Source organism: Pseudophryne corroboree, chromosome 9, assembly GCF_028390025.1.
Source record: "Pseudophryne corroboree isolate aPseCor3 chromosome 9, aPseCor3.hap2, whole genome shotgun sequence".
Classification (NCBI taxonomy): Eukaryota; Metazoa; Chordata; class Amphibia; order Anura; family Myobatrachidae; genus Pseudophryne; species Pseudophryne corroboree.
In genome coordinates, this window is record NC_086452.1 from 144,469,318 (window position 1) to 144,496,225 (window position 26,908).

The 26,908-nt window shown below is 41.2% G+C and overlaps 1 protein-coding gene across 1 annotated transcript in view; it reads right to left on the reverse strand.

Moving 5' to 3' along the window:
• DPYD (dihydropyrimidine dehydrogenase) overlaps positions 1-26,908 on the reverse strand; it is a 1,751,827-nt gene that overhangs the window by 1,253,480 nt on the left and 471,439 nt on the right. Inside the window, exons 6-7 of the mRNA XM_063941496.1 lie at positions 23,797-23,878; positions 15,717-15,804 (exon numbers count right to left, since the gene is read on the reverse strand). Coding sequence (XP_063797566.1) covers positions 15,717-15,804; positions 23,797-23,878 — 170 coding nt within the window. The remainder of the gene's footprint in view (positions 1-15,716; positions 15,805-23,796; positions 23,879-26,908) is intronic.

Sequence of the window (26,908 nt, forward strand, 5' to 3'; positions counted from 1 at the left end):
CCGCCGGCCGCCGCAGCATGTGTACGGGCGGTCGGACGACCGCCCCGTACACACACAGCGACGGGCCAATATATCGTTAGATATATTGGCTGTCGGCTGTGCTGCGCGGCCGACGCGATACGTCTGTGAACGACGGAGTTCACAGACGTATCGCCCGTACACACTGGCCGACGGTCCCGCGATGTATCGGCCGTTCAAGAGAACGGCCGATACATCGACCAGTGTGTACGGGCCTTTAGAGTAAGTTGTTAAAGTAAGTTACCTTTTCTTGATGTTTTTCAATGTTTGTTCAACTGTTTTTTTTAACTGTTCGGATAACACACTTATTAATTCCACACTTAATAAATTCCAGCAAGCTACCCCCAGCAAGCTGACCCCTTAACTGACTCTAAGGAAATACTGTCTCTGATTAGGAACAGGCCTACCTCTGAACATTTGGTCACCTGATTGAAATGCTAATTGATCATAGAACAAATTGCACAGGGTGGGTCAACAGACTAAAACTACTCTAGCTATTCACAATAAATTCAATCACATACATAGGAAATTACAAGAAAAACATCACATACGTTCAAATATAAGATGTGGTTTGCACGCAGCATGTGTGTCAGTCTGAGCCTGGTAGCATAGTAGCAATGAATTCACATACATTCAAATATAAGATGTGGTTTGTACGCAGCATGTGTGTCAGTCTGAGCCTGGTAGCATAGTAGCAGTGATTTCACATACATTCAAATATAAGATGTGGTTTGTACGCAGCATGTGTGTCAGTCTGAGCCTGGTAGCATAGTAGCAGTGATTTCACATACATTCAAATATAAGATGTGGTTTGCACGCAGCATGTGTGTCAGTCTGAGCCTGGTAGCATAGTAGCAGTGATTTCACATACATTCAAATATAAGATGTGGTTTGCACGCAGCATGTGTGTCAGTCTGAGCCTGGTAGCGATCCTCAGACTTACATACCCAGTAGTATTTCTGTTGCAATGCAGTTGGTATAAAGTTGTAGATTATTCACAATGCTGTTTGGTTTAAATACGTTTTGTGTATTTTTACCTTGTTACCTAGATTACCATATGATGATACCACTGTCCATGGCACTGTACTCTTGAGACTATGGCATTCGGTACAAAACTGTGTGGAGGAATGCACACAGTAGTGTGGCTTAAGCTGGGTATACATCTATATCGTCCAATCAAGTGAACAGATGATATATTGCTAGCGGGCCAGCAGGTGTGTACAGTAAATTTTTCTGTGAATAACATCATTCACATTTATATCATGTCGGCACTGCAGCACAGATACAGTATTTTGCTTGAATTAACACATTATATATATATATATATATATATATATATATATATACACACACACTGTATATAGTTAAGGGGTACATAAAACTTTTTTTAATCTATTTCATTTTATGCACATCTTGAAACGGGATGTAGTTATGTTACCAGCGGCCGGCATCCCAACCACCACACATCCTAACAGTCGGCATGCCAACTAACAGAGACTATTACAACTTGTGGGTGTCCAAGACACCCATAAAGTGGGAATGAAAACTGTGACGAGCGCAGCGTGCCACCAAGCCTGCTGCATGGCGAGAACAGCGAGCCTGCAAGGGGCTTCGTTGCGCTCACCCTCCCCTCTCCCACCAGCAAACTGACAGCCAGGATCCCGGCATCAGGATGCTGACCACCAGGATTCCATCCGTCGGTATTGTCATCCCAACTTCCTGAAACATTGGACCATACATACAGTAGTACCAACTCCACATAGCTCTCCTTCTCATTGATCTACTTCACTACAAGATCATTTGTATTGTAATATTTAGTAGGTCTAAGATCTTGTCTTGGGCAACTCTGTATAAATTGGATAAACACTTTAATAAATAATAAAAAAATTGAGCACCACATGTGTTTTACATTAAACACAATGTTACGCAAGCTGCAGTTTCATGCACTGTAGACTGCAACCACAGTCTGACAAATTCAAACTTTAGTCCTGCTCTCTGATGATACAGATGAACTTTCCCATTGCCAGCCATTGCAAATTTTTTTTTGCAAACAAGTTAGGAATAAAGGACTTTATTCAGAGATGAACACAGATCGCTGCATACACAGCCAGATCTGCATTCATATCCTCACATGCTGGGGACCGCCCAGCAGAGGGCAAGGCCGACCATCATGTATGAGGTTGCCTCCCAATGCATCCGCAATTAGATTGTGGAAGCATCAGAGCTAAGGCTGACCCTTGGCAGTGCAGCCTGGCTGCACTGTCAGGCGGTTTAACGCTTTTTTCTCTTAATCGGAGCGGCTGCAAGGGATGTAATGCAGCAGCCCCGAAAATGGTCCCTGCCCACCACCGTTCAGCTCACCCTGCCCCCCCAACAACATGTGGCCACCCTGCAAACGCCGGCTGATGTCATTGACATTGTGGCCGCATCCATCGGGGATGCGGCCGCAATGTTTAAGTCCGCGCAGCCATAATGCAGCCATTGTGCATGCACAGTTTGCCTCCACCAGCAAACTAAGCTACAGGCCACATTAGCAGCAGGGTCAGAATGACCCCAAAATGAAAGCCTTTCCCCTTTAATATTTTAAGAGTTTGGTAAAGATATACAAAGCAGTCATTTATTACAGCTATGATCTAATTGGTACAGTAGCTATGTATTAGAAGAACACATTTCTACACATTGTGTAATTTTACTCTAGAAAAAGATATGTTAGACCAGATTTTATACATACACATTACTTTATTTTTGATATAGTAAATAAATAAATTAATCAACTAAAATTAGAAATCCTTTTCTACATGCATCATTGACTGTAATAGCTACATGTACAAACTGTTTTTACGATAAACTGTTCTCCCTTTCTACACAAATTAATCAAAGACTCAGTTTTCAAGAAAAAAAAAAAGATACAAAATCATATACAGAGGCAGATTGGAGACTAAAAGTGGTCCCGGAAATCTTTGTAGAAGTGGCCTCACATGAACAACAGCAGTGGCCTTGCCCCCTTCCTGCACTATCTGCCTGCCTACGCACACCCAACTGACATACAGGATCAAATTAATGGTAAATGATGAACCAGAACAGAGAAAATATTTTAAATGAGAAAAAAAAAAAAAAAAAAAAAAAAAAAAATATATATATACATATGTTTACATTATATAGACTATCTAATCATAATTGTGTAAGATATAATGTGGTATATAACAAGTTTGATATTCACAAATAAATCAGCCTACTAGTAAGGTTCTTGCAGTAAGTGGGTAAACAGATTATACACAATTGTACTTTTCCTTTGCTCCATGCACTTATAACCCAATAGCAACCCTAAATGGCTGTCTAGCTGAGCTCCAGGAGTGGATGAGTGCCAGTTGGCTGCGACTGAACCCAGATAAACAGAGGTCCTTATGATTGGACTGCAACATCAAAGGACAAGACTGTAGCATAGCCAACCGATTCGATTTACCCTTGGGGATTCAGAATTACAAACCACTGATCATGTGCGGAATATTCGCGTTGTCCTGAATGGTGGCTTGACACTTAAACCATCAGATATCAGCTATAAGCAAATCCTCATTCCTTCACCTGAGGAACATAGCCAGAAACAAGCACTTTATTCCCTCAGGTGATCTGCCAAAAGCCATACATGCATTTGTATCATCTCGATTAGACTACTGTAATGCCCTCTACTTTGGTCTACCAGCAAAAGAATTGCACTGCTTACAAGCTGGTGCAAAACACAGCTGCCAGGCTGTTAACCAAACAGCCCCATTCTAGCCGCATAAAAACCATCCTCTACTCCCTTCACTGGCTGCCTGTAAGATGGTGAATCAGCTTCAAGGTGGCTTACGGAGTTTCTAAGCACTACATGACCAGGGCCCAAGGTACCTGAAGCAGCTTCTCCACTCGATTACTGCCCCACTCGATTACTGCGATCTGTAGATGAAGGACTTTTAGCAGTACCTAGAATCTCCCGTAATTTATCTGGGGGTCGAGTTTTTAGTCATGCGGCTCTGACTCTATGGAACTCACTTCCCTGCACAGTGCGAGATGCTCCAACTTTAGAATCCTTCAAAAATGGACTCAAGACTTTCCTGTTTACTCAAGCATTTCAATAATGTCCCTTTAGTATCTACATGCTCTCTGTATTTTATGAAAAGCTGTTCTGTACTTCATTGTTTCTGTACTAAATTATGCTATGTATCTGTTAAGCGCCCTAAGTCTTATTGGAGAAAGAGCGCTATATAAATAAATACATTTATTATTATTATTATTATTATTATTTGTAGTCAGAGAAAGTGCAGACAGATGACTGTATACCCTAATGCGAGACATGTACAGATGCTGAATATAGACTGATGTGAGGTATGTACACTAATGAATATACATATTCTGTATATACACTGATGCAAGGCATATACAGATGCTGTATATACAGTGCTGTGAGGCATACATATACTGTATATACACTGCAGTGAGATGATGGATGACAGAGTTTCTTTACTGCAGACAAGACACCAAGTTGGAATGGGATGCAGTTAAAATGTCACCGGACGGAATCCCAGCCACCGCAGGTTATTCCCACTTGGTTGGTGGGTCCATGCTACCAACTGGGTGGGAATATAACCTGTGGTGAGTGAAGCAAGCCCGCGAGAGGACTTGCTGCCAGGATTCCTACAGACAGAATGCCCCTGTTGGTATACTGACAGCTGGCATCCCGTCTGCTGGCAAAACATAAGGATACCATTGGAATAACAGTTTGAATTTTGACAATGTAGCATGTGAGTGTAATGAGCGCCATTGAGCTGTCTGTCGTATTGGGGTTGGATCACGTCAACAAATGAAAGAGGCCTCACAGACACAGTGGTCCACTGGGGTTCTTCCCTGTGAGCCCTATGCCTAATCAGCCCCTGAACACTTAAAAAATTTGATTTTAATCTTTCTGTTAAATAGTTAAGGATTATGGGTGATATCACATACAACGGGTTTTGTGCCATGTGTACAACACTTGTAAAACTGAAGACTGTGGCTGGGTAGAAGGTCAATGGACAACTCAATACTGTGGTGTGTGATAATGTCACGTACTTCCCTATCTTACTGTGATGGCAAAGCACGGCAGCCATTCTTGGCAGTGATTATTCACAGCTGTAACATGGCGACCGTGCCGTATTCATCTCATCTGAAACCTAGCATGTATTTCTCCATTTAACTACAGTCTACCAGAAACAAAGTATCAAAACTGTTGTGTGTGAAATAACCCTATTAGTTATTAATCAAAACAGTTAATTGGATATTTAATAAGCATCAGCGTTTGCAGTTGAACCTAAATTTTCCTATTTTAATATTTCTTTCTAAATTTCTAAATAAGAAACTTTTGACATTGGGGTGCCGCGATACTGCCGTGATTCAAAAAGGTTTGGGAACCATGGTCCTAGAGTATTAGTAGCCTCAAAAAGATTAATTTCCACTCATTTCCAGTCGATTTTGACCACCTCACAGCTCACAATGTTGTTTTCTATAGTCCAAAGGCAGCGAGCTGGCTGGTTACTAAATGACAGAGCAGTGGCATAAACACATGGCAGTTTATAGCACATCTATGAAACATTGCCACAGTGTATTGGAGTACAGTGCCCAGAGCAGAACAATAGATCTATACACTTTTTATTTTTTTGAACTCGCAGCTCAGCTCAGTTTGCATAGAGTCACAGGGCTTTGAACAAAGCATTCTAGGGTAGAGCACACCAAACAGTACAAACAATAGAAGAATATATTTTCACTCTGCAGCTCAACTATCACTGTGGAAATTTAAAAGGCTTTTAATTTATTATTTGTATGAATTATAAACAAGCATACTGGTTGTGCAAACTTAATTTTTTGTACTTTTTTATAATTTGTTTTTCCTTTTTTCACAACTGACAAGGGGAGTCATTCTGAGTTGATCGCATGCTCAGTTCCGACCTGATCGCACGGCTGCGAAGAAGTGCAGCGTGCGATCGGGTCAGAATGACCCCAATGACAATACATATTATAGTGCTGCTAATGAACACACAGCCACTTTAGACACAGCTGACAATTTAACCAGCAGAGTACAGTGCAGTACACAGCAGCATGACCCTTGTATAAACTGATGAAACACACAGCTCAGCCAATTTATAACAGAGTACAGAACAGAGCAATGTTCCCCAGCAAACACTAACTATATATAATACACAGGTCAAACAATACAGCAGAGCACAGCACAGAGCAGCATGTGACTATAATACACAGCTCAGCCAACACAGCAGAGTACAGCGCAGCACACAGTAGTGTGCCCCTGTATACACTGACAGTAACTATAATACACAGTTCAGACAATACAGCAGAGTATAGCGCAGCACACAGGAGTGTGCCCATGTATACACTGACAGTAACTATAAGACACAGCTCAGCCAATACAGCAGAGTACAGTGCAGCATACAGCAGCGTGCCAGAGCACCTTGGTTCACCTTGACAAAGGGGCGCACATGCCCCGAAACATTGGCCTGTACATATAGCAATATGGAATAAATTTTCACAGCATTTTTTCACTACTGAGAGTCTCCGAGTGCCGCTGCTTGTATGATGTGTTCAAAGTATATATATATATATATATATATATATATATATATTGTAACACTGTAGGGGTGCAAGGTGCCTTTTCCTGGGGAATATGGCAGCCCGCAGCAGCTGAGGAACAACACAAGTCCAGTTTCTGGTACAACCGACCCCGGCCAGTTTTATTGAAACAGAAAATAAAACAAACCCCAAAATAAAAATACCTTGCCTGTCCGGCACTAACTAAACATAAGATGTTCCTAACTGTCACTAAACAAAACACAGAGTTCTTCAGTACATACTGTATAGCTTACTTGCATCAGAAAGCGTGTCTCTCACACACAGATCCTGCAGCCTTCCCAGGCAGTCTGCCCATACTAATCAGGTTAGAAGCACTATATCACTCTTACACAGCTGAAACCCTGATTAGCCCTCTGTGAGGCCAAAGACCCGAACTGGGCCCAATGTCTAGAACTCGCCTTATCTCTCTCTCAGAGCCTTTTCCCAGCTTTTACAGCAAACTGAAAAGGTTCAGACAAAACAAAAAGCATTTTTCCTAGAAGTTAACATTTTCTAAAACATGTAAGACAAGAACCTGGGACAAATATACCTGCCCTCAAACACTATCCCAGTGTTCTTGTCACATATCCCCCTCCCCTGTTTCGACCTAGGGGCCGGAACACTTGTAGCCCCCAAACAGAAGATGCGAGACAATGCATCTGCGTTGGCCAATTGTGTTCCCGGTCTATGTTCGACAGTAAACTTAAAGTCCTGCAACGCTAGAAACCATCTAGTTACACGAGCATTCTTGCCTCTATTTACATACATCCATTTTAAAGGGGCATGGTCTGTCACTAGTCTGAATTGTCTACCCAAGAGGTAATATCTCAAGGTATCTAGTGCCCACTTAATGGCCAAAGCCTCCTTTTCCACAATGGCATACCTTTTTTCATGCTCATTGAGTTTCCTACTCAAATAAATGATAGGGTGTTCGTCCCCATCTCTGGTTTGGGACAGCACAGCACCTATCCCTACCTCTGAGGTATCTGTCTGTACCACAAATTCTTTTGAAAAATCTGGTGTTATCAACACCGGTTGTGAACACAAAGCCACTTTTAATGCTTGGAACGCCTTTTCTGCATCAGGGTTCCATTTCACCACATTTGACTGCTTCCCTTTGGTAAGGTCTGACAACGGCACCGCTGTGGTCGCAAAATTAGGAATAAACCGTCTATAGTACCCAGTAATTCCCAAAAAAGCCCTTACCTGTTTTTTATTCACTGGACGAGGCCAGTTTTGAATAGCATCAACTTTATTCAATTGGGGCCTAATCAGACCTCTGCCTATGGTGAAGCCCAAGTATTTGACCTCCTCCATTGCGAGGCAGCACTTCTTTGGGTTAGCAGTTAACCCTGCCTCTCTGATTGAGTCCAGTACTGCTTGTACTTTAACCAAATGGGACCCCCAGTCTGTACTGTGAATTACCACATCATCCAAATAGGCAGCTGCATATTTTCTATGGGGCCTCAAAATTTTATCCATCGCCCGTTGAAAGGTTGCTGGAGCCCCATGCAACCCAAAGGGTAACATCTTATACTGGTACAGCCCCTCCGGAACCGAAAAGGCTGTTTTTTCTTTGGCGCTATCAGATAAAGGTATTTGCCAGTAACCTTTGGTCAGGTCCAATGTGGTGAGAAACCTGGCTGTTCCCAGCCTTTCTACAAGCTCATCCACACGGGGCATGGGGTATGCGTCAAACTTGGACACCTCATTTAACTTACGAAAGTCATTACAGAAGCGTATGCTACCGTCGGGCTTCGGGATGAGCACTATGGGACTGGACCACTCACTGTTAGACTCCTCTATGACTCCAAGTTCTAACATGGTTTTAACTTCCTTAGAAATAGCTTCTCGCTGAGCTTCAGGAATCCTATATGGCTTTAAATGAACCCTGACCCCTGGTTCTGTGACAATGTCATGTTTTATTATGGTCGTTCGGCCAGGCAGCTCTGAAAATACCTCCCTATTTTGGATGAGAAATTCTTTAACCTGATTGTTCTGATCAGCTGATAATGTCTCTGACACCTTCACTGCGGGAAGCAACCGGGGTGAAGACACCGAAGGGCAAGGCTCCGCTGACAGAGACAACCTATCTTTCCAGGGTTTGATTAAGTTAACATGGTAGATCTGTTCGGGTTTTCTCTTTCCCGGCTGGTATACTTTGTAATTAACCTCATTCACTTTTTCCCTAATCTCAAATGGACCCTGCCATTTAGCTAGGAATTTGCTTTCCACAGTGGGTACCAAAACAAGAACTCTATCTCCAGGAGCAAATTCCCGTATCTTGGCACTCCGGTTATAGACCCTCTGTTGAGCACTTTGGGCCTGTTCCATGTGCTCTCTGACAACAGGTACCACGGCTGCAATCCTATCCTGCATTTGTGTTACATGCTCAATAACGCTTCTATAAGGAGTGGGCTGTCCTTCCCACGTCTCTTTGGCAATATCCAACAGCCCTCTGGGGTGTCTACCATACAACAAATCAAATGGAGAAAACCCCGTAGAGGACTGAGGGACTTCTCTGATGGCCATTAACAAGTAGGGCAACAAACAATCCCAGTTTTTCCCATCTCTCTCAACAACCTTTTTTAACATACTTTTTAATGTTTTATTAAACCTTTCCACCAACCCGTCAGTTTGGGGATGGTAGATGGACGTCCTGAGGTGAGTGACCTTAAATAACTTGCACAATTCTTTCATGATCCTTGACATAAATGGAGTACCTTGGTCAGTCAAAATTTCTTTTGGTATTCCCACTCTACTAAATACCTGCACCAGCTCCCTAGCTATCGCCTTGGTTGTGATAGTGCGTAAAGGGACAGCCTCAGGATATCGAGTGGCATAGTCCATAATTACCAGGATATACTGATGGCCCCGAGCAGACTTTAACAAGGGCCCCACGAGATCCATGGCTATTCTGTCAAACGGGACCTCTATAATAGGCATGGGAACTAGTGGGCTCCTGAAATGGGGTCTAGGGGCATGATACTGGCATTCAGGACAGGAAGAACAATATTCAGACACTTCTTTATAAACCCCTGGCCAAAAGAACCTTTGTAAAACTCTTTCAGTGGTTTTTTCTGCCCCTAAATGTCCTGCGGTAACGTGACTATGAGCTAAATCTAGTACCGTTTTCCGATAAGGCTGGGGAACTACCAGCTGTTCCACCACATCCTCACCCCTTTTGACAATGTGGTACAAGAGCTCATTACAGATGGCCATGTGGGGATACGTAACCCTGTCACCTGGTACCACAGGTTCCCCATTAACAATCTTAACATTCTCTCTAGCCTTTATTAAGGTAGGATCCTTTAACTGTTCAGACGCAAACAGATCCTTCTTTACCTCCAGGTCAGGCACGCTTTCAGTTCTAACTACTATGTCTCTGTTCCCGGCAAGAGGGTCCTCACTGGACTCCCCATCTGTCACTTCCCCAGCCAAACTAGCAAAAGGCAAAGGGCCAGAAAGTTCCGAAGACCCACGTACATCCATAAAATCACCGGTATTATCAACTGGCTTTTTACTTCTCACATCTGTTGATAACCGTGATTCCCACAGTTTCCAAAAATGAGGAAAATCCCTCCCTATTATGGCCTCATGCACCAAGGTAGGGACCAGTCCCACTTTAACCATTGCTGACCCACAACAAGTTTCTATATTCACCTCAGCAGTGGCATAATGTTGGGTATCCCCATGTATGCAAGTTACCCCAATAGGTATTTGCTGGACCTTTAAGGGGTTCACTAACCCAGCTTTCACGAGGGTAACTAAACTTCCTGAATCTAGCAAGGCCTCTACCCGGTTACCTTCTAAGAACACATCACACATTTGTTTTTCCAGCTCAGGTGAAGGTACCACTGTACAAGCTAACCTAGCAAAGAAAGACAGTCTGCGACATTCAAAGGCAGCATCACATTGCATGGGTTCTTGCGTGACTGGGCAATTGGCAATAACATGACCTGGCATACCACACCTAAAACATTTAACCACACGATTATCAACCCATTTGGGCAGCATAGACCGTTCTAGCCCCATTGGCCTGTTTCCAGGGCCAGTGTTTACAGTCTCTCCAGCCTTGCGTTCTCTTAACCGCCCAGCAACGTTTTCCCACGGAACAGTCTTACCAGTCTTTACTGAAGGGCGCTGTCGAGGACCTATGGGTTGCTGGGTGGTCATCAGTAGTTCCTCTGCTGCCAAATACCTCTCTACCATGTCCACTAACTGGTCAGCAGTACCCGGGTTTCCATGGCTCACCCACTTGCGCAGGACCATGGGCAAAGATCTCAAGTAGCGGTCCATGACGACTCTTTCCACCATCTGGGGACCAGTTAATGTCTCTGGCTGCAGCCATTTTTTTGTTAGCTGAATAAGGTCGTGCATCTGGGAGCGCGGAGGCTTCTCCATGGCGTACAGCCAACGGTGCACCCGTTGCGCTCGTACTGACAGCGTGACTCCCAGGCGGGTCAGGATCTCAGTCTTTAGTTTATCATAGTCCCGAGCCTCAGCAGGGCTTAAATCAAAGTAAGCTTTTTGGGGCTCACCTGACAGGAAAGGTGCCAGCAGACTGGCCCACTGTGCTTTCGGCCAGTTCTCACGCTCGGCAGTCCTTTCAAACGTGGTCAGATAGGCCTCCACATCATCAGCCTCTGTCATTTTCTGCAGGAAGTGACTGGCTCGTATAGAACTAGAGCTGGTTGGAGCACTGACGGCCACATCTCCAACCCGAGCTGCAAGTCTCTGCACCACTTCTGTTAAGGCCTCTCTATCCTGACGCTGTTGCCTGTAAAGTTCATCAACAACTGCCTGCTGTTGTCTCTTATTTTCCTCCATTGCCACCTGCTGTAGTCTCCAATTTTCCTCCATTGCCACCTGCTGCTGTCGGTTGGCCTCCTGCTGAGCCGCTGTAGCTTGCAGCAAGGCTTTAAGCAGATCCTCCATGTCAACAGATTTTTCAGGCGGCTTTGCAGCTGCTTTCACCCAGGACATATATCAAACCCTCAGGGGTGAGTCTCAGTAACTTCACACTGGGCTGTATCTGCATAAACCACCGTTTTCTGCAGGCCTCACAAAGCTGCTGCTTTCACTTATGCGCAGAACGGCCTGCTCGCATTCTCCACCAAGTTGTAACACTGTAGGGGTGCAAGGTGCCTTTTCCTGGGGAATATGGCAGCCCGCAGCAGCTGTGGAACAACACAAGTCCAGTTTCTGGTACAACCGACCCCGGCCAGTTTTATTGAAACAGAAAATAAAACAAACCCCAAAATAAAAATACCTTGCCTGTCCGGCACTAACTAAACATAAGATGTTCCTAACTGTCACTAAACAAAACACAGAGTTCTTCAGTACATACTGTATAGCTTACTTGCATCAGAAAGCGTGTCTCTCACACACAGATCCTGCAGCCTTCCCAGGCAGTCTGCCCATACTAATCAGGTTAGAAGCACTATATCACTCTTACACAGCTGAAACCCTGATTAGCCCTCTGTGAGGCCAAAGACCCGAACTGGGCCCAATGTCTAGAACTCGCCTTATCTCTCTCTCAGAGCCTTTTCCCAGCTTTTACAGCAAACTGAAAAGGTTCAGACAAAACAAAAAGCATTTTTCCTAGAAGTTAACATTTTCTAAAACATGTAAGACAAGAACCTGGGACAAATATACCTGCCCTCAAACACTATCCCAGTGTTCTTGTCACAATATATATAAATATATATATATATATATATGAGTGTGTGTATGGTATATAGCTATAAACAAACACATACAGAGAAATGTGGCAGTAATACACTATTTCCTGCTTAACTGTGTGACGCGCTCACGGTCAGTTGGCTGCTGTAAGACTCTTTTAAAGAACAGGCCAAAATGTATGTGATTATAATCAGGATTTGAAGAAAATTATACAGTGGACAAAAAAACACAATAATACACACAATTCATATTATCCCCTGATTCGGTTTTCAAAGAATGCATTCTACTCATTCATTGTCAGCATAAGCTTTTTAGAAATACAATCCTTCATTACGGGAAATGAAAATGGTAACTGAATAGCAATAACCATGGAATGTTTCCTAAACATAAAATAAAATGTAGCCAAACACATCAGCTGTGCAGAAGTCATTTATGGATACTGCCCATAATGTACATATTACACAGATAAATGTCTGCTATACTATTCTGTTGGCACTTTTATACCATATAAATTCACAGGAAACCACTTGAATTTGTTTTTTATGATTTGAGATGTGGAACATGAAACACGCAAACACTTCACGCTGCAAAGCTTGATTTGATGCATGCTGCAAGTACGTGTACTGAAAGCAGCTTTCTGTTTTACTGATGTGATATTGCGATGCGATGAGCCAGGACTGTACATGCAGTTTTCCACTGTGATGAATTAATATGTCTTATGCACTGCATTCTTGAGTGTTTGAATGAATACAGATCAATTCAGGTGAAATGCTTAAAGATGTAGAAACCAGTGTTTACTCATGAACACCATTAGAGGAACCATATATCTCTCAATCATCTCAGTTCATTGAGTAAAATGACAGGAGCAAGCCTGTGCACCGGGGAAAAAAAGTGTAACACTTGACAAATGCATTTTCTCTTGACATGCTGTAAATTTAGATAATTCAAACCTACAGCAAATGGCTACACTCACTGGACTGGTACATTTTCCTCCTTTACAACTGCTGTATATTGCATCACCAGGCATAGAGAACTTGTAGAATATCTTAATTCATCATAGTGGTTGTTATATACGTACTTGAAGAGAATTAAAAACTCACAGAAGATTCTATTTAAGTAAAGAACAGTCTTCCAAATATAGCAATGCTTGATAGTGTGGCTTTACATTTTTAAGGCAAATGAAGTTTAATGGGCAATGATTTTCCCGGTATCAACATTCAGAAGAATTTTACCCAATGGACCTAATTTAGATATGGTTGTTCTTGCTGCTGCTATCTTTTTCCATATGCAATTGTGGTTATATGCTAATAGAGTATGGGCAGAAGTTAACCTGAGCATAGGGCCACCCACTGCTATCACATCCTTTACATACAATGACATACAATTGCGGATACATCAGTACATTTGTTGCAAATTGGGTCATGTCGCAGAGTGTGAGTGTCACTGTAGATGTGCAGGCTGAGCTGCTCTCCAGTAGCAAGTAAGATCGGAACTGATAATTTATGCAAGCTCAGAAAAAGCTGTCTGAATGGCTATCACATGCCTGCATTTACTAAACCATTCCCCATTTACACCCCCAAATGGTGTCTTCCTGCCACTCACTTTGCGACTAATTCCTTGGTGTGACTACCATCACAATTCACTTGCTGCATGTGCGCACTGTGGCTTAGATGCATGCGCAGTAAGGAAACAATGGTCAATTTGCAAATATAGGCAACTTTGCTACCGCATCTGAATTAGGCCCAATATTTTTAATAGGCAGTTTGATAATATATATGTTTTGCTTTTTTCAATAAATTACTTACTTGAGGACTGTGTTTGGGAACCCCTGCGCAAAAGCATCATAACCTCTGGTTATCCTATAAAATCAAGTTAATCATTGGCTCCCAAACGTGGCCCTCAAGGTACCTTAATGGTCCAGGCTTTAATATATCCTTGGCTCAGCATAGATGGTTAAATCAAATTGACTAAGGTACACTACTAATTAAGTCACCTGTGGCCAAGTATGGATATACATAAAATCTGGACCATTAGGGAGTCTTGAGCACTGCATTTAGGAACCCCTGCATTAGTGGTTAAAGGGGATATTTATCACAGCTTGGCGAGAGAATTAATACCAACCAATCAGCTTCTGTCATTTTTACAAGTTGTGCTTGAAAAATGTCAGTAAGAAGCTGATTGGTTGGTACTTTATCTCTCTCCACTTTATCTTTCTCCAAGCTTTGATAAATATTCTTCTCAATGTGGAAAGTTTATCTAGTGTTAGCCAAGACTAAACAACAAAGGAGACCACCTTACATGAAACGCATGTTTCCGTTGTTTAGTCCTGGCTAATACAAGCGTATCAAGGTCGGGACCTCCAGAGAAATAAAGGTGTTCCCTATTCTATAGCTGGCTCTGTGGTGTTCAATTCTTTAATCTTATATTTACATTCAAAGCAATATGCAGTTGCTTTTTTAAATTTATTTATGAAAATTACTGCACTTCTTTGGCCCATAATTTATTTCAGAATCACGCAAAATGGAAGCTTAGAATTTGGTCACCATAGTGGAAGACCGCATATGGATAGCTGCATTATTTGCCACTTGATAAGAAATATAGTTTTAAATAACTAAAATGACAAGAGTGAAACTTCACAGATGTACTGTAGGCCATCATTACACATGCAAGGTCTGAGATCAATGGCTAAAGAACTCTGTTCCACTGTTCCAAAATGTTATGTATGGTCTTTATTTTATTCTTTATTCCCCAATTTGGCAAGGAGTTTCAGTTACTTGATACTGTGTTTAAGGATTAGTCATGTGGATTAGCTACATGGTGGCCCAGCCCTTCTTACTCAGCCAACAGATATTGGCTGATACAAAATACTCTATTTTCCTCTAGAAATTCTATTGTAATAGCAATAGCATGCTCTAGCATCATCCACTCTGTCTTCTGGTACATCACATTTGTCTCACTCTTTTAAAATGAAAGTAATAGGTTCTGTGACCCCATTAAAACACAACTAAATGTGGCACCTATGTTGTGACATTTCTTAGAGTCTGAATATTTATTATCCATGTGCCTCTTCTGTTGATATCTGCCATATTATTGCATGGCAGCAAACAGTTATTAAAATGACGGTCACAAAATGTTACCTGCTACTATTTTCTTCTTGCTATAATTTCTGTCTCATTATAATACAATTCTCACTAAATTGTTCTCCATATTTATCTCAATGTATGCAAATCTGGCTGTGATATATTTTATTGGTACCTTCATAGACAGCCAATTGTAATATGAAGGAAAAGTATAACTTTGCTTGAATTTAAATATGAAGGGACGCTGTGCTGAATATATTATTCTACTAGAACAAAAAACAAACAATGATAAGGAAAACTCACCTATACCGATGAATATTGCTGCAAACCCCTCTTCCTTCAGAGACCTTATATTCATTCCATGCATTCCCAGGCCCTTGCCCTCAATTACCTTATAAAAGAAAATACATTGGCAATTAAGAAAACTAATGTAATGTAACCTAATAAGAGGGAAGAGTGTTTGGAAACAAGTAAAAACTTTGAAAGCCTGGAGGAGAATAAGACAGGATGGATAAGACAAAGAGGATACATAATATGATTTGCAAACTGCTCATTAAAATGTGATTAGAAAGAAGGTTCTTCTTCTATTTCTAACAATGCACAGTGTATGCAAGGAACAGACATTTAATATCTCTAACCACATTTTAAGGCATAGAAATAGAAAAATATAAAATAAGATATTATCATTTAAAGTAGGTTATGTGAGGTAACATTACACTGCATAATGGTCCATGCACACGAGCATTTCTACTTGCATTTATTTGCACTTTTTTTGTAGTTACATTCACTGCATGTTAAACATTGTGCTGAGGATATTGGCATATAGACCAGTGATGCATCTAGGGGATTCCTTCCTTTAGACAAAAGGCACAATCCGGGGACATTGAAATCCATGCTACATTAACTTGTCTGCTCACATGAAATTCTGTGTGAATGCTGAAACTCTGTAGGTAGGATGACAGAATCACCATCCTTTGGGGTGGGCATCTAATTGTTCATGGTGTCTTAAACAAAGTGTCTGTTTCTATTTTACAGAAACAAGGTGAGAGAGTGTACTCACTTATGGACTTTGCTTCACAATATAAACTGGCTGTCAGATGGTGTACATTACTGCATGTGCCATTTTTTCCCAGCTCACAGTTCTTCAACTGTATTCATAAAATCCCCAAGCATAGTTTATTTCAATAATGAACGATTTCCCATTTCAGTTTATATACTAGTGTCATGTTCACGACTCAGTGAAAGCAGAACAATGTAAGAAAAGTTTGGGCAGATGTTGCTATATTTTTAACAAATTCAACATATTGAGCTAAATGTAATAGACGTTGGCCTCTCTAGCACCGTCCTTGACTGGTTTACCTCATACCTCACTAACCGCTCCTTCTCTGTGTCTGCCTCCGGAACCACCTCACACCCTTCCATCCTTCCTGTTGGTGTCCTTCAGGGCTCTGTCTTAGGCCCCCTTCTGTTCTCCCTGTACACCTCTTCCCTGGGTGCACTCATTAACTCCTTTGGCCTTCAATACCACCTCTATGCTGATGACACACAACTTTACCTCTCCTCTCCTGATCTGTTCCTCTCTGTCCTCTCTCAGGTCTCCAGCTGCCTCTCTGCCATCTCCTCCTGGATGTCTGAGCGCTCTCTGAAGCTCAACATGGACAAAACTGAACTTATTATCTTTCCCCCAGCCAGAGCAACACCCGCTACAAATATCTCTATCACTGTTGACAACACTATCATCTCCCCCGTTCCCCAACTCCGCTGCCTGGGCATCACTCTTGACTCCTCCCTCTCCTTTGCACCCTACATCCAAGCTCTGGCACAATCTTGTCGGTTCCAGCTACGCAACATTGCTCACATCAGGCCATTTCTCTCCCATAGTGCAACTAAACTTATCATCCACTCACTGGTCATCTCACGACTCGACTACTGCAATGTGCTCCTCACTGGCCTCACATGCTCCCACATCGCTCCCCTCCAATCTGTCCTCAACTCCACAGCTAGGCTCATCTTCCTCTCCCACCGCTCCACTTCTGCCACTCCCCTTCGACAAAATCTACACTGGCTCCCATTCCCCTACAGAATCCTCTTCAAACTCCTCACCCTCACATACAAGGCCATCTCCAATTGCACTGCTCCCTACATCTCCAACCTCCTCTCCCTTCATACTCCCTCCCGCCCACTATGGTCGGCTGACGACCATCGCCTCTCCTCTACCTTGGTCACTGCTTCCCATGCACGAGTTCAGGATTTTGCCCGTGCTGAACCCCTTCAGTGGAATTCACTACCCCGCTCCATTAGACTCTCCCCGACCTTGCAAAGCTTCAAACGGGCACTGAAAACCCACCTATTTATCAAAGTGTACCCCTCCAATGCATAACCTAGTCCTTAGGCTGCTCCTCCATCCCCATGCCTTGAACATCTCTGCTTTGCTCGCATACCACATCAGGCTTCTGCTTGGTTGCACCTCATATCATCTGTCTGTCACCCCTCCCCACTAGATTGTTAGCTCTTCAGAGCAGGACCCTCTTTCCTCTTGTCTAAGCCCTCTTCTCGACACATTTCACTCAGCGACCATCTTTACCTGCTTTTTCTCCTACTGGTAAATGGCCCCTCTCTATCTATGGCCGCCTGCCCCAAGTAGTAGAATGATTACTCCCTAGCTACTTACATCTAAGCTGTATTATGTTTTGACAATTGTGGTGTTATTTGTTGCCTGCACTCCATTTTTGTTATTTATTTACCGTTATGCTAAGTTTTGTCTCCCTGTACTGTCCTTTGTATGGCGCTGCAAAACACTTGTGGCGCCCTATAAATAAAATATAATAATAATAATAAAAGACAAAAAGGACATCTTTTTGTGTGGTTTTGTCACAGTTATTTAAGACCGGCACTAAAATGTGCCTTATGGAATGCACTCTGTGTTTGCAACAAATTAACATCTATCCATGACTTTTTTATTTCTTTTAAAACTCAACCTGATAGCTACAAAAGAAACAAGGTTCACCCAATCAGACACAGCCTACCCTGCAGCACTGTCACATAGCGATTTCTACTTCACGCACACCTCCAGGCCTGGTAACTGTAAAGGTGGGGGGGTTGGAATATTACTGTTGCAATTTTTAACTTACACAGTTCTACCACTGGTTCCATTACTCACATTCACATAATTTATATTACATTCTATTAGGATTTTCACTGGTTTCTTTCTGTATGTTGCTGCTATATATTGCCTACCTGGGCAACCCAAACAATTTCTAGAAGATTTTTCTGCCTGGCTCCCTCACTTCTTATTCTCTGATATCTCTATCATCATTATGGCCAAATCCAATATCACTGTTGACAGTCCACAATCTCCCCATGCCTCCAAACTACTCTTTTTAACCTATTCTCTTGGATTCTCCCAATGGACTGACTCCTCTACTCATCAGGAGGGCCACTGCCTTGATCTTGTATTCACTAGACTATGCTCAGTTTCTGAATTCACCAACACTCATTTCCCACTCTCAGATCACAACATTTTTGCCTGCATGCTCTCCTCCATTACTTCAAACTCAATGTCACTGAAGTTTACCAAACCTCCTCAAACCTGCAGAAAAATGAACACTATTAATTTTCAACAACTATTCTCACCAATTTTGTACATTTACTTTTCCTGTGTTGGCTGTATCACACCTGAACCAGACTCTAGAAATAGCACTTGAAGTGCTCCAGCTGCCCATCCTAACTCCACCTACAAAAATGTTCACGTAACGTAGAAAGTCAGTGGTGTAAATCTCGTAGATCAAGTGACCCTCACATATTTGACCATTCACCACTTTTATCGTAATGCTCTGGACACTGCAAAACAAACATACAGTTGTATCTGCTTACATCCTTGCTGCAGTCAAGCTAAACGGTCCTTGAAGTCACGCCATGCGAAAGTTTGTCTTAGATGCAAAGTAATATAATAGGATGCACAAACAGCTTCTCCTGGTTAAAATGATATTCGGCATGCCTCTATTCTGTGTGTAATTGCGGCTCCATCTGCATCCGAAATGCCATATTAAGTGTTTTCAATGAAAACACTGAAGTATAGCATTTTGTATGCAAATAAAGTCACAGTCACACAGAAAAAATGCAACAAAGACGCTCAGTGCTACAGAGTCACACAGCACTCACACGTTGTGTATAGCATGACTTGTAGTGCACAGAGCAAAGATGTAAGAGGGACTCATCTGTATTTACAATCTCTCATCTTTGCTGAATCCTCTAACCCCAAGTGAATTATTAATACATTTAAATCACTTCTTATCACTCCCTCACCAATTCCACAAGCTACTATAATTGCACAAGATCTTGCTTTCTATTTCAAAAACAAGATTGATAAGATCCTAAATTAATTTGTATGCTCTTCCACAGCCAGTGACCTGCTCAATTCCCTTCCTGAGTCCACTGACACATTCTCTTCATTTGATCCCACAAATGAAGACGAAGTACCAACACTCTACTCATCTGCCTACTCTACTACCTCTCCTCTTGATCCTATACCCTCACAAATAAGTAAAGCTCTGTCTCCTGTGCTCATCCCAACCTTAACTAAAATACTGTATGTAATCACTCTCTATCCACTGGTATGTTTCCCCTTCTCTGTTTAAACACGCAGTGATTACTCCCATGCTGAAAAAAACAAAATTCTGACTCTAACTCTCTCTCAAATTACAAGCCCATTTTTCAGCTCCCATGCCCCTCCAAGCTGCTAGAGAGACTTGCCTACACTCACCTCACACACTTTCTTAACTCATACAACTTATTGGACTCACTATAGTCAAGCTTTCATGTGTAACACTCCACAAAGACAGCACTAATTAAGGAAGTGAATGAGCTGTTCACTGCTATATCAAAAGGCCATTACTCACTTCTTATTTCCCTTGATCTCTCTGCTGCTTTTAACCACACTCTTCTCATACAAACACAACAATCCCTAGGTCTTAAAGACACAGCCCTTTCTTGGTTCTCATCCTACCTATCTATCCGCTCTTTCAGTATTCATTTCTCTGAATCCACCTCCTCTTCACTAACTCTATCAGTTGGAGTACTGCAAGGATCAGTCTTAGGTCCTCTGCTTTTCTCAATCTATACCACATCTATTTGCAAACTAATCAGCTCTTTCGGATTTCAGTATCACCTCTATGCAGATGATACACAAATCTACCTATACTCCCCAGATTTGTCACCATGTACTGGGTCGTGTCACTGAACGCCTTTCTGCCATTTCATCTTGGATGTCATCTCGCCACCTCAAACTTAATATTTCCAAAACAGGATATATGCACTGTTTTAAATCTCTGTGCAAAACTGCAAAAATAAACATCTGCACTTTTCGAAAATTGCACCCTATTACATTTTGCCCATGTGCCACTCTGTAACCCATACTACATACTTCAATGTTGACTGCAAATTAGTTAGATAATAGTACACTTGATTTAATAATAGGACTATACATTTCTATATAAAAAAATGTACTATTGGTCAATTGTTAAATAAAAAAAAACTGACCAATTTCAAAACAGATTTGATGGTAAATTAATTCACTACATTGCAAAGAGGGCTTAACCATCTCATTTGAGCTTGGAAACCATCAGTAGTCCAAAAGTCATGGCCAACATTGCTTAAAGAGAGAAGAGACAGCCACCTTTGTACCATATACTATGTGTTGTATCTTTAGCTAAAAAAAACCTCTGATTTTATCTTGGAGTTCATCTTGGCCAATGGTTTCAGAGTTCAATATCTAGGGCTTACTGAAAGATAACATTTGGATAATGCTAGCTACACCTGTACAGATGGTTAAATTGACTTCATCAGAGTCAGGGATTGAACAGAATACACATGGGAGGCTTAACAAAGAACAAAGCAACATTCTCTATTAACAGCAGCACCACATCCCTTACTTCCAATTTCCTCCTATCATAGTTTATCTTTGAAGTAAACTGGTTCTATAACAATATAACATTGCAACCAGCTTTACCGCAACACAATTGATTCCACCCTGTAACACAAATGGTTAGAATGTATTCATTACTATATACACTCCTGTCCTTCTGCCAACTTGTGGGAAGAGTGACAGCAAATAATGTAGAGCTTGTTTTATAAATCCTATTTGCATGGAGTCCCTACTTTAAATTATCCACAGAGCAATGAATAAGTTATACTCTAGTCAATTGCTGTAAGTTCTGAAAACTAAAGTAAAAAATAAAAATAAAACTGCATTATTCAGCTAACGTACTCCTAATTTGTTTTGAATAAGAACATTTCAATTCCGTACTTTTTTGTAAACAATGTCTCTATTTTTCCTCATGTTATTATCTACTGGCTGCAGTTACGTCAAATATTTGTACAGCGCTGAAATCCCGGAGAGCACAGGGAGCTAGGGTCATGGCACAATAATGGAAATATGTGGAAATTTGCTGCTAAAAGCAAACATCTCATTACTGTATTCCTGCATTGCAATATGCTGGCAAACTGCTAAAAGCATATGCATTTTCCGCTCTGTAGAAAATAGAGGAGAAGCAACACTGTAAACAATATGGTTTATGCGTGTAACTCAAAACATGAAATAGTGCTGGTAGAATGCAACACGTCCTAGTGTGCAGGGCTTATTACTTGCTTTTCTGTAGTTTTGAAAATGCTGGCTCTCAATCCTATAGGGGCTTTTTAATGGGCCAGAAAACCCCCTTAAAATTATTGGGAGCAAACAACTGATATCACGTTGGTGATCTGTTCCTCACATCATAAATAGCCTTGAATAATTTGATTTTGTTGTGAGCACGCAAGCTGCATAACCTTCCGGGACACAGGATTTTCAAATTAATGTTATCATAATAATATTTAATTAAAGTAAACCTCAATGAGCTTAAATACAAATACATACAGTATATCACTGTCTAATGACATCCTATTTTGTCCAATCAAATGTGTTTGGAGACCAGTAATCATTTCTTGTGCATCTTCAGCACTCTAAATAAAAGGCTGCAAACTATTTCAAATGAACCTGCAGACCATTAAGTTATATTTTATTTTTAAGTTGCCACAAGTGTTTAGCCGTAGTACATACGGCAGACTTAGAACAATACAGGATACACAGAACTTAACATTACAGTGACAGACACAGAGCACAGGTAACAATTAGCACCACAATTCTCAGTATACGCTACAGCTGAGATGTAAGGAAGCAAAGGAATAGTCGGCGTACTACTAGGGAGAGGCAGCCATTGGAAGAGAAACAGTAATGAGCGAGAGGTGATGCAGGTATAGACATTCGCTATTTAGGAGAGAGCAGTAATTGAAGTGTGAGAAGAGGGTTGGTAGAACAGGAGGGAAGAGGGCCCTGCTCCAAGGACCTCACAATCTAGGGTGTGGGGGGAGACAGACAGGTGACATGAGGTATGAGAAAGCGGAAAGTTACCTGATGGTAGGAAGAAAGCAAGGCATAGATGACCAAGGCATGAGGCAGTGGGTTGAGAGTGTTCTCATGGGAGTACAGTAGAGGACAATTAATGTAACCTGTTTTTAGTATGAGATACATTTTTCCAATACCGGTTTGCAGAATATTCACCTCATCCCATTTCTGCATTTTTCACTGGTGGAATTTAGTCATAAGTGTTCCATGTGGACTTACCTATACAGGTGTATATATATATATATATATATATATATATATATAATACAAATAGTGACACTCCCAGCGGGCTTGCAATGAAATACCCTCTCAGGACATGTTGACACTATTCTCTGCAAATTGCGTCATCCAACCCCCTGACAGCATATCTTTACTGGTGACGTGAATACGATGTTGGAAGCTAGTCTACTCTCCTGGGAGAGTGTCCAACTATTCAGGAGCCTCCTGGAAAATCCATGAGAACAGGCGAGTTTCCAAATCTTCTAGTTAGGAAGATAGGATAGCTCCAATTTGACAATAAAGTCCTCAAACCACATGATTTAGATTTTGAAAAATGTGCTGTGCAAACTAAATGTTGTACAAATACAGTTTAACAAGAGGTGCAAAACATTATTGACAATTGCCCATATAAGACAGTGCTTTAGAAGATCTGGCTAGCTGCTTCTGTTCCTTTCAGTCACCACATGGAACCCCTAAAGCAACTTAACTTTGTTTTGTTTCTTTTTTTTAGCAGACAATTAATCACATGTAGGCATGCCAAATGAGAACTATCGATTGCCCTTTTCCAGACTACTGGCATTCAGACAGCAGACAGACAAATGCCCTAAGCAAGAGGAAACATCTCCCTGCTTCTTCCTACTGTAGCTTTTAATTGTTTGCTGCTAATGGACATGGTATTTAGTAGTTTACGTCTGGCAGATCAGTTTATACTATCATTATCATTACCTTAACTCCAAGGTCCTTCATCAGTTCAATTTCAAAATTGACAACATCATATGGCAATCGGAACTGAGGGATTTCTGATGCACTGTTAAAAAAACATAATCCAGATATGTTAAATTAACCCTAGGAGGAAATCTTTTACAGTTTAGAAATTGAGTAATAGCTGAATCTAGTAGAAATGAATGAGTAAATGGCAATTTTTCTTTAATGTTTACAAAATGATCTATAACAATAACTTCATATTATCCTGTTGCCACATATTATAACAGATTATCGTTGTCACACTCAAACAGTAGACCTCCTTCCTGCCTTGACTTTCAGCAAACAGCAGCTTGGTTTTGATATCAGTATCCATTCTTTGTGTTATTTTATTCCAACCTCTGTGTGTTCCCTGTATCTGGTTCTGCAGTTTTTGATTCTTGCAATACAGTAAATGCATCCCTCATGTATGGTAAAGGTTTTTATATCATCAAACTGTGGCACTACCATATATGAGGTCAGTGTTCGCATACACCTCATAACTTTGAAACAACTTTTAAAGAAGGGGAAGTGTAGATTAAGCACTGGTATATCTAAAATGGGTGCAAGGTTGTGAGGCACACTGGTCCCTGGGTTCAAGGGGGCCAACTCACGGCCTTACATATAATTATACTAACATCCATAAGCCCAGCACTGGCTGCGGAAGTCACAAGGAAAATGGCCACTGCTGCCATTTTCCTGGTGATTTGCATACTCGCTGTAGAGTGTCCCTGGGAACAAGGCACATACGTCATGTTCCCAAAGACCTGTGCATGTGCAGTAGACTATGCCACAGTGCCAAAGTCTACTGCACCACAGAGAGGAAGGGCCCATATGAAACCTGCACATGGGCCTCCTCCTCTCTTAACCTGAATGTAAGTTTTAAAGTAAATATAAACTTTAAATACTAAGGTTTTGGAATCCATAGTGCTAGATGGATTCCTCTAAATAGACAGATTAGATCATCTACTGCCCACTGGCAATGGTCCTATTTAGTGAATCTATTTAACAAGTAAAGCTACAGTAGGTACACAACATAAAATTTGCCAAAATATTTTGAAAATGGACTCTATACAGTATACACACTACCCAATAATCATTTAGTTTTAAATGATCCCTTGGATTCCACATTGTCTCACCAGTCAGTGTCTATCAGCAGAAATCAGACCAGGTCCATACATACTGCCTTATCTGAAGAACTCCAAAATGCCATGAATGAGCAGCACACTCTATATGGGGAGCTCATTGTGCACATTCTGGACTAGTGAACACACTAAAAATTAGTGGGCAAAAGAGCCAATATCTGCCAGGTTGGCAATTGTATAGTGTGTACCTAGCTTTAGAAACTTCAATCAGAATAATGAGCCTAAATCATATTTGTACACAATGTCCAATTATCACGTAATAGGGCGATTACTGTCAGACTGCGCATGTGTTGTGATAGCAATGTGCATGTGTGAAGGGGGCACTGCGATCTCGTTTGCAATGAGGATTTCATGGAAAAGTGATTGACAGGAAGTGATCATTTGGAGGTGTTAATGGAGTGTTTTTGGGAAGGGGTTGAAAAAACACAGGCATGTCACACCCATTTACAGGGCGTATATCTTCTGATGGCTGCATGATTATACAGTACATGCAAAAATATTGTGTCTGGGTCGCTACTGCTGTGTCCAGTCTCCATAGCCATAGACCAACCCTTAGACCCAATGTTCCTTGTTTTCACGTATAGGCTGTGAATGTGAACGCAATTGTGAATAACTTTGCAACGGCTTCAGTGAGCATCTCTTTTCACTCCTGGGTGGCAGCTTCACTTGCAAACATTGTTAGCCCTGTAGTCTAGAGAATTCACAATTTCAATTGTATTTGCTTACATTTTTTTAATCAATTAAAATTGTTGAAAATCAACCTTTAATAAACGTACCCCTATGATATTATACTGTATAAATATAATGTGTATGTATGTATGTATGTATGTATGTATGTATGTATGTATGTATGTGTGTGTTAGCATGCATGGGCATGCCTACATAAAGGGCAGTTGGTATTTGCATCCTAAACAGTGGATTATTTCAGGCACAAGGTGCCATTTTTTTTTTCAGTTAAAAAATAGTGAAGAAACAGATTTAATTCCCAGGCAGGGGCAGCATACATTTAATAGTACAACTAAACATCCAAATTTTACAAAAGTACTAAATTATAGTCATTATATAAAAACACAAATACTTTACTAGAGAGCTGCTGTGATATTAAAAGCACCTTAATAAATCTTATAAAAAAATATTAAGCTTATCCCAAAAGCCAAAAGAATGAATGTACTGTAAAATAGAGAACAAAATTAGAACATAATTCCCCATATAAATGGGAAGCTTGTTTATTACAAACACCTACCACCATACTTCCCCAATAAAGGTAAATTTGGAATCGGGATATGGGGTACAGGTTGAGTATCCCATATCCAAATATTCCGAAATACGGAATATTCCGAAATACGGAATTTTTTGAGTGAGATGAGATAGTGAAACCTTTGTTTTTTGATGGCTCAATGTACACAAACTTTGTTTAATACACAAAGTTATTAAAAATATTGTATTAAATGACCTTCAGGCTGTGTGTATAAGGTGTATATGAAACATAAATGAATTGTGTGAATGTAGACACACTTTGTTTAATGCACAAAGTTATAAAAAATATTGGCTAAAATGACCTTCAGGCTGTGTGTATAAGGTGTATATGAAACATAAATTAATTCTGTGCTTAGACTTAGGTCCCATCACCATGATATCTCATTATGGTATGCAATTATTCCAAAATACGGAAAAATCCCATATCCAAAATACCTCTGGTCCCGAGCATTTTGGATAAGGGAGACTCAACCTGTAATGGCTTTTGCAGGACCACTTCATTGTGTGCATGGTACCACCACTGGAAGGTGTAACACCACTCACTTTCATTGGAGGACATGTTTTGCACAAAAAAGTCCTTTTCTTCCCTCACACACTGGAGGCACCTGACTCTGCTGAACACAGAAGGTGGCAGGACGAATGTGTCGATTGCAGGATGAAAGGAGAATCTTCTCAAATTGTTGTTGTCCTGCCAA